The 9,651-nt window shown below is 50.7% G+C and overlaps 1 protein-coding gene across 1 annotated transcript in view; it reads right to left on the bottom strand.

The window, feature by feature from the left end:
• ppp2r5d (protein phosphatase 2, regulatory subunit B', delta) overlaps positions 1–9,631 on the bottom strand; it is a 16,052-nt gene extending 6,421 nt beyond the window's left edge. The window contains 10 exon segments of the mRNA XM_055162758.1: positions 496–549; positions 1,428–1,536; positions 1,681–1,740; positions 1,839–1,969; positions 2,079–2,171; positions 3,249–3,359; positions 5,730–5,932; positions 6,799–6,957; positions 7,278–7,356; positions 9,486–9,631. Coding sequence (XP_055018733.1) covers positions 496–549; positions 1,428–1,536; positions 1,681–1,740; positions 1,839–1,969; positions 2,079–2,171; positions 3,249–3,359; positions 5,730–5,932; positions 6,799–6,957; positions 7,278–7,356; positions 9,486–9,512 — 1,026 coding nt within the window. The 5' untranslated portion in view covers positions 9,513–9,631.
• Positions 9,632–9,651: the final 20 nt, after the last annotated feature.

The following is a 9,651-nucleotide window of genomic DNA, read 5'->3' as shown; positions in this document are numbered from 1 at the left end:
ACCAGGGAAGATCCATCAGAACCAGAGAAGAACCAGAGAAGAACCATCAGAACCAGAGAAGAACCATCAGGCCCATGATCACCTGAAGAACCCAGCAGAACCACAACAGAACCATCAGAACCAGAACAACAGAACCATCAGAACCAGAGAAGAACTAGAGAAGAACCATCAGAACTAGAGAAGAACAATCAGAACCAGAGAAGAACCAAAGAAGAACCACCAGAACCAGAGAAGAACCAGAGAAAAACCATTAGAACCAGAGAAGAACCATTAGAACCAGAGAAGAACCATCAGAACCAGAGAAGAACCATCAGAACCAGATAAAAACCATCAGAACCAGAGAAGAACCAAAGAAGAACCATCAGAACCAGAGAAGAACCAGAGAAGAACCATCAGAACCAGAGAAGAACAATCAGAACCAGAGAAGAACCAGAGAAGAACCACCAGAACCAGAGCAAATCTGGGTCTAGACTAGATCTTGTGTTTCAGACTCACCGGTTCCGTCAGGCTGCTGTCCTTCTCCAGGAACTGCACCACACAGTACGCCAACTGGAACAAGACCCGGGTTAGACCTGGTTTAGACCTATTACAGTCCTGGTGTTGGTCCTGGTCCTGTGATAGTCCGGTTATGATCCCGGTCTGGTACCTGGGGGTGGTTATAGTCTAGTCTGAGTCCTGGTCTGGGTCCTGGTCCTGTGATAGTCTGGTTATGATCCCGGTCTGGTACCTGGGGGTGGTTATAGTCTGGTCCTGGTCCAGGTCCTGTGATAGTCTGGTTATGATCCCAGTCTGGTACCTGGGGGTGGTTATAGTCATGGTCTGGGTCCTGGTCTGGGTCCTGGTCCTGTGATAGTCTGGTTATGATCCTGGTCTGGTACCTGGGGGTGGTTATAGTCATGGTCTGGGTCCTGGTCTGGGTCCTGGTCCTGTGATAGTCTGGTTATGATCCTGGTCTGGTACCTGGGGGTGGTTATAGTCTTGGTCTGGGTCCTGGTCCTGTGATAGTCTGGTTATGATCCCGGTCTGGTACCTGGGGGTGGTTATAGTCTTGGTCTGGGTCCTGGTCCTGTGATAGTCTGGTTATGATCCCAGTCTGGTACCTGGGGGTGGTTATAGTCTGGTCCTGGTCCTGGTCCAGGTCTTGGTCCTGTGATAGTCCGGTTATGATCCCGGTCTGGTACCTGGGGGTGGTTATAGTCTTGGTCTGGGTCCTGGTCCAGGTCTTGGTCCTGTGATAGTCTGGTTATGATCCCGGTCTGGTACCTGGGGGTGGTTATAGTCTTGGTCTGGGTCCTGGTCCAGGTCTTGGTCCTGTGATAGTCTGGTTATGATCCCGGTCTGGTACCTGGGGGTGGTTATAGTCTTGGTCTGGGTCCTGGTCCAGGTCTTGGTCCTGTGATAGTCTGGTTATGATCCCGGTCTGGTACCTGGGGGTGGTAGACGCTCAGACTCTTGACTTTGTGCAGCGGCAGCAGGACTCGGATCAGAAACATTTTGTGTTCCTCCTTCAGCGGCAACGCAAACCCGTTTATGATACTGAGGGTCAGAGGTCAGAGGTCAGAGCCGTTTATGATACTGAGGGTCAGAGGTCAGAGGTCAGACCCGTTTATGATACTGAGGGTCAGAGGTCAGAGCCGTTTATGATACTGAGGGTCAGAGGTCAGAGGTCAGAGGATTTACCTGCCAAGTATCTCCAGTAGTTCTGCGATGCCGTTGTGATGTTCAGTTTCATAAATAAACCTGAAAAACAAAATCACAAACCAGAATAAGACCTGGTCCGGTCCTGCTCCGGTCCTGCTCCGGTCGTGGTCCAGTCCTGGTCCGGTCCTGGTCCAGACCTGTAGAAGATGTTGTTGATCTGGCGGCGGATGTAGGCTCTGAGCCCGAGGAACTTTCCGTAGATTCGGTGGAGGATGGTCTTCAGGAAGTCTCGCTCTCTGGGGTCCTCACTGTCGAACAGCTCCAGCAGCTGCACAGAGTCACAGGTCACAGGTCAAGGGTCACAGGTCAAGGGTCACAGGGTCACAGGGTCACAGGGTCACAGGTCACAGGGGTCAGGGGTCAGGGGTCAGACTCACCGACAGCACAAACTTCTGGTCGATGTATTTCTTGGCGATATTTGGCTGAAAATCTGGAGACTCCAGAAAACGCAAGAAAAACTCGTAGACCAACTGTAGAGAGAAGGTCAAAGGTCAAAGGGCAGAGGGTGACTTTAGTCCTGCTTCAGTCCTGGTTCGGTCCTAGTTGGGTCCTGGGTACAGTCCTGGACCGGTCTTGGTCTGGGTGTAGTCCTGATGTAGTTCTGGTCTAGTCCTGGTGTAGTTCTGGTGTAGTCTCGGACCCGGTCCTGGTGTAGTTCTGGTGTAGTCCTGGTGTAGTTCTGGTGTAGTCTCGGTCCCGGTCCTGGTGTAGTTCTGCTTCGGTCCTGGTGTAGTTCTGGTCTGGTCCTGGTGTAGTCCTGGTGTAGTTCTGGTGTGGTCCTGGTGTAGCCCTGGTGTAGTCCTGGTGTAGTCCTGATGTAGTTCTGGTGTAGTCCTGGTCTAGTTCTGGTCTAGTTCTGGTGTAGTCTCGGTCCCGGTCCTGGTGTAGTTCTGGTCTAGTCCTGGTGTAGTTCTGGTGTAGTCTCGGTCCCGGTCCTGGTGTAGTTCTGGTGTAGTCCTGGTGTAGTCTTGATGTAGTTCTGGTGTAGTTCTGCTTCAGTCCTGATGTAGTTCTGGTGTAGTCTCGGTCCCAGTCCTGGTGTAGTCCTGGTGTAGTTCTGGTGTAGTCCCGGTCCTGGTGTAGTCTCGGTCCCAGTCCTGGTGTAGTCCCGGTCCTGGTGTAGTTCTGGTGTAGTTCTGGTGTAGTCCTGGTGTAGTCCTGGTGTAGTCCTGGTGTAGTCCCAGTCCTGGTCCTGGTGTAGTTCTGGTGTAGTCCTGGTGTAGTCCTGGTGTAGTCCCAGTCCTGGTCCTGGTGTAGTTCTGGTGTAGTCCCAGTCCTGGTCCTGGTGTAGTCCTGGTGTAGTCCCAGTCCTGGTCCTGGTGTAGTTCTGGTGTAGTCCTGGTGTTGTCCCAGTCCTGGTCCTGGTGTAGTTCTGGTGTAGTCCCAGTCCTGGTCCTGGTGTAGTTCTGGTGTAGTCCTGGTGTAGTCCCAGTCCTGGTGTAGTTCTGGTGTAGTCTCGGTCCCGGTCCTGGTGTAGTCCTGGTGTAGTCTCGGTCCCAGTCCTGGTGTAGTCCCGGTCCCGGTCCCGGTGTAGTTCCGGGTCTGACCTGCAGGTGGGGCCAGGCCGCCTCCAGTGTGGGTTCATCTTCTTCTGGGTCAAATTCGGCTCCGGTCGGATTCAACGACGGAGGAAGAGTCCGGAACACGTTCACCGAAAACTGACGCACAACAGACGCACAACACACACAACACACACAACAGACACATAACAGACACACAACAGACACACAACACACACAACAGACACATAACAGACACACAACACACACACAACAGACACACACACACACACAACAGACACACACACACACAACAGACACACATACACACAACAGACACAACACACACAACAGACACATAACAGACACACAACAGACACACAACAGACACATAACAGACACACAACACACACACAACAGACACACACACACATAACAGACACACAACACACACACAACAGACACACACACACAACAACAGACACACATACACACAACAGACACAACACACACAACAGACACATAACAGACACACAACAGACACACAACACACACAACAACACATAACAGACACACACAACACACACACACAACAGACACACAACACACACAACAGACACACACACACACACACACAACAGACACACACACACACACAACAGACACAACACACACAACAGACACACACACACACAACAGACACACACACAACACACACAACAGACACACACACACACACACACACAACAGACACACACACAACACACACAACAGACACACACACAACACACACAACAGACACACAACACACACAACAGACACACACACACACAACAGACACACACACAACACACACAACAGACACAACACACACAACAGACACACAACAGATGCACAACAGACACACACACAACACACACACAACAGACACACACACACAACACACACACAACAGACACACAACAGACACAACAGACGCACAACAGACACACACAACACACACACAACAGACACACACACAACAGACACACAACACACACAACAGACGCACAACAGACACACACACAACACACACACAACAGACACACACACAACAGACACAACAGACACACACACAACAGACACACACACACACACACACACAACAGACACACACACAACACAAGCACAACAGACACACACACAACACACACACAACAGACACACACAACACACAACAGACACACACACACAACAGACACACAAACAGACACACACACAACAGACACACACACACACGAGACACACAACAGACGCACAACAGACACGACACACACAACACACACACAACAGACACACAACAGACGCACAACAGACACACAACAGACGCACAACAGACACACAACACACACACACAGGGGTCAGTGATGTTTCGCAGTTAAAAATTGTGGATTTTCTGTTTTGTTAAGTTTAGATTTGATTATTTTGTGTTTGCTCCTCGAAAAAAACAAAACAACAATGTTTATTCTCTTTCCTGTCCAGGTGCATTTTGAATCATCATGAATCCAACAAACCTCATTTTATTTATGTGAATATTTTACAATTAAAATGAAAATCATGACATGAACAGAAAAGAAAATTATAAAGAGTAAAATCACAAAAATAAAACTGAAACAACACAACACACACACACACTGTGTGTTACCAACGACGCACACTGTGTGTTACCAGAGTGATGTCACACAGTGTTGTCACACAGTGATGTCACACAGTGTTGTCACACAGTGATGTCACACAGTGTTGTCACACAGTGATGTCACACAGTGTTGTCACACAGTGATGTCACAGATTATTGTTGTAATTGTGTCGTTGACTCGGTTTTACAGATTGACACTGATGAAATAAACTTTTGGGGATGACTTTATTGAAGACTTTAAAAGTTTTTTGTTTTTTTTTATGTTTCATGTTAAATCTTTAAAACGACGCCACAGACAAAAGTTTATGATTTTGTCCATTTTTATCATTTATCTCTCGGATTCTGTGTGTGTGTGTTTGTGTTGTGTGTATGTGTGTGTGTTTGTGTTGTGTGTATGTGTATGTGTGTGTTGTGTGTTGTGCGTCTCACCATGTACACGGCCTCGGGGTAGATGGCGTCAGTGAGCACGCCGCTCGTGTGTGTTGTGTGTGTGTTGTGTATGTGTTGTGTGTATGTGTGTGTGTTGTGTGTTCTGTGTTGTGTGTGTGTGTGTGTTGTGCGTCTCACCATGTACACGGCCTCGGGGTAGATGGCGTCAGTGAGCACGCCGCTCGTGTGTGTGTGTGTGTTGTGTGTATGTGTTGTGTGTATGTGTGTGTGTGTGTGTGTGTGTGTGTTGTGTGTGTGTGTGTGTTGTGCGTCTCACCATGTACACGGCCTCGGGGTAGATGGCGTCAGTGAGCACGCCGCTCGTGTGTGTTGTGTGTGTGTTGTGTATGTGTATGTGTTGTGTGTATGTGTTGTGTGTATGTGTGTGTGTGTGTTGTGTGTGTGTTGTGTGTTGTGCGTCTCACCATGTACACAGCCTCGGGGTAGATGGCGTCAGTGAGCACGCCGCTCGTGTGTGTGATGAACTCGACCATCTCGTTGAGCGCGGCTCGTTTCACTTCTTTGTATTTGAGGTCAGAGAGCGGATCAGCCACGAAGTCGAACAGAACGCAACACTGACGCAACTTCTGCACGAACAGCTCCTCCCGCTCCGCCGCCGCCGCCGCATCTGACACACAACACACACAACACACACTGAGCCGCCGCACGTCTAACACACAACACACACACAACACTGACAACTCTGCACGAACAGCTCTCCCGCTCCGCCGCTGCCGCCGCATCTGACACACAACACACACAACACACACGTGAGCACCGCCGCCACGTCTAACGCACAACAACACACAACAACACTGATGCAACTTCTGCACGAACAGCTCCTCCCGCTCCGCCGCTGCCGCCGCATCTGACACACAACACACACATGAGAGCACCACCTGTCATGTCTGTATATACACACACACAGATTATATAAATGTATATATGTATATATATATATTTTCCATATACATAAATATATACATATATATATATATATATATGTATATATACATATATATGTGTGTGTGTGTGTGTGTGATTGGAGCGTCATTTGTGTCTGTCTGCCCCAGGGCAGCTGTGGCTACAGCAGGAGTTTAACCCTGCACAAATACACTACTTACAAATACACAGAATTATACAGAAATACACAGAAGTACACAGTAGTACTTGTACTTGAGCACGAGCAGCTTGTGCAGTTCGTGTTATACTTGTGTAGCACTTGTATGTAGTATTTGTATGTAGTACTTGTACCTTTGAGCGCGAGCAGCTTGTGCAGTTCGTGTTATACTTGTGTAGCACTTGTATGTAGTATTTGTATGTAGTACTTGTACATTTGAGCGCGGGCAGCTTGTGCAGTTCGTGTTATACTTCTGTAGTACTTGTATGTAGTATTTGTATGTAGTACTTGTACCTTTGAGCGCGGGCAGCTTGTGCAGTTCGTGTTATACTTCTGTAGTACTTGTATGTAGTATTTGTATGTAGTACTTGTACCTTTGAGCGCGGGCAGCTTGTGCAGTTCTCGGTTCTTGCTGAGGCTGAAGCGGGACGAGCTGTGGCGTCGTTCTTTCTTGACGACCGTCGTCGCTGGAGAATATTTGATTTTATTGAGTTGTGTGGGAGGGGGGGCGGAGGGGGGGCGCGCTTACTCTGAAAAACACAAAGTACACCACATTATATAATACTAATACATACATCTGTGTGTGTGTGTATATATATATATATATTATATATATATATATAATACATATATACATGTGATATATACAAATATGAATCTGTAAGTGTCACAGAAACAGACACAATATGAAATGTTTGCAGTAGTATTTGTAGTAGTATGGTAGTATTAGTGAAGTATTTGTTAAGTATTTGTTGTAGTATTTGTAGTAATATTTGTTGTAGTATTTGTAGTAGTATTTGCGGCAGTATTTGTAGTATGTGCTGTAGTATGTGCAGTAGTATTTGCAGTAGTATTTGTAGTACCTCGTCGGAGTTTTCATCTTTGTTGTTGCTGTTGGTGTTTTTGGAGCTTTTTGTGGATTTACTCGAATCCTGAAAATATAAAAAAGAATCAAACCCACAACCTCCTCACTGAGCCCCTGGGAGGGCATCAGGTCTAAACCCTCTGTGACTGGGAGGGCATCAGGTCTAAACCCTCTGACCGGGAGGGCATCAGGTCTAAACCCTCTGACCGGGAGGGCATCAGGTCTAAACCCTTTGGGACCGGGAGGGCATCAGGTCTAAACCCTTTGGGACCGGGAGGGCATCAGGTCTAAACCCTCTGTGACTGGGAGGGCATCAGGTCTAAACCCTCTGTGACGGGGAGGGCATCAGGTCTAAACCCTCTGTGACTGGGAGGGCAACAGGTCTAAACCCTCTGTGACTGGGAGGGCATCAAGTCTAAACCCTCTGTGACCGGGAGAGCATCAGGTCTAAACCCTTTGCCCGGGAGGGCATCAGGTCTAAACCCTCTGTGACTGGGAGGGCATCAGGTCTAAACCCTCTGACCGGGAGGGCATCAGGTCTAAACCCTCTGTGACTGGGAGGGCATCAGGTCTAAACCCTTTGGGACCGGGAGGGTATCAGGTCTAAACCCTCTGTGACTGGGAGGGCATCAAGTCTAAACCCTCTGTGACCGGGAGGGCAACAGGTCTAAACCCTCTGTGACTGGGAGGGCATCAGGTCTAAACCCTTTGGGACCGGGAGGGCATCAGGTCTAAACCCTCTGTGACTGGGAGGGCATCAGGTCTAAACCCTCTGACCGGGAGGGCATCAGGTCTAAACCCTCTGACCGGGAGGGCATCAGGTCTAAACCCTCTGACCGGGAGGGCATCAGGTCTAAACCCTTTGGGACCGGGAGGGCATCAGGTCTAAACCCTCTGTGACTGGGAGGGCATCAGGTCTAAACCCTCTGATCGGGAGGGCATCAGGTCTAAACCCTCTGTGACCGGGAGGGCGTCAGGTCTAAACCCTCTGACCGGGAGGGCGTCAGGTCTAAACCCTCTGACCGGGAGGGCATCAGGTCTAAACCCTGGGCAGAGGCAGTACAGTCTCCTCAGTTCCTCAGGATAGAATCAGATTATCGACGCACTGCAGATTTCAGGACGACAACGTTCTCCCCCTTCTCCACAGTCCTCACCCTGAACCGGGTCGAACCGAGCCAAAACACACGCACACACAGACACACACGCAGACACACACACACGCAGACACACACACACACACACAAAGACATACACACACACACACGCAGACATACACACACGCAGACATACACACACGCAGACACACACACGCAAAGACATACACACACGCAGACACACACACACACACACACAAGGTTAAGTGTCTTGCCCAAAGACACAGCGGCAGTCTTTATCTGTGGATCTGACACTGTTTATGTGTAGAGCGGGAATCGAACCAACAACCTCCAGATCAAACCCTCCACAGAACCACAGACTGCGGGTGTAAACCCACTTGTGCCCTAAACCCGCTGGTCCCAGTTAAACCCGCTGGTCCCGGGGCAAACCCGCTGGTCCCGGGGCAAACCCGCCTGGACTCGGGGTAAACCCGCCTGGTAAACCCGCTGGTCCCGGGGTAAACCCGCCTGGGGGGTAAACCCGCCTGGTCCCGGGGTAAACCCGCCTGGTAAACCCGCCGTCCCGGGTAAACCCGCCTCCCGGGTAAACCCGCTGGTCCCGGGTAAACCCGCCTGGTCCCGGGGTAAACCCGCCTGGTCCCGGGGTAAACCCGCCTGGTCCCGGGGTAAACCCGCTGGTCCCGGGGTAAACCCGCTGGTCCCGGGGTAAACCCGCCTGGTCCCGGCTGATGTCGTGAATCTGGAGCCGCTGTTTACACCAAATCAATAATGAAACATCTGCTAGCTCCGCGGCTAACGCGGCGGTTGAACCGGGTAAAACCGGGTAAAACCGGGACATGTCAGTGTGTCAGTTTGCCCGGACAGACGCGGCTCCTCCGGGCCCGTCCGCCCGGCCCGGGCCCGGGGGGAGACGCGGCTCCGGGGCTGCGGGACGCGGGGAAATGAAGCTACAGGAGGTCATCTGACTTTAGCTTTAGCCTAGCGGCTAACGGGCCTCCGGTCAGAGCGCGAACACCGCCGGGCGGGCCGGAGCGGGGCCGGGCCGGAGCGGGGCCGGGCGGACCTCCCGCTGCGGCCGTACCTTGTCCTTCTTGGTTTTGTTGGGCATGGTGCAGCCTCCGCGGCGCGTCGTGCCTCTGTGCCCGGGTTTGGGACGCTGTCGCTCGGTCAGACTCTGCTCCCAGCGCCGCAGCCAAATCCAGCGCTCCCATTGGCTGCGGCGCCGCAACTTTGCCTGGCAACGCACT

Source organism: Boleophthalmus pectinirostris, unplaced genomic scaffold (genome assembly GCF_026225935.1).
Source record: "Boleophthalmus pectinirostris isolate CB_2022bp ecotype Guang Dong unplaced genomic scaffold, ASM2622593v1 HiC_scaffold_5, whole genome shotgun sequence".
Taxonomy (NCBI): Eukaryota; Metazoa; Chordata; class Actinopteri; order Gobiiformes; family Gobiidae; genus Boleophthalmus; species Boleophthalmus pectinirostris.
The sequence above is the reverse complement of the archived record's forward strand: the minus strand, read 5'-3'. Positions and strand labels throughout refer to the sequence as shown.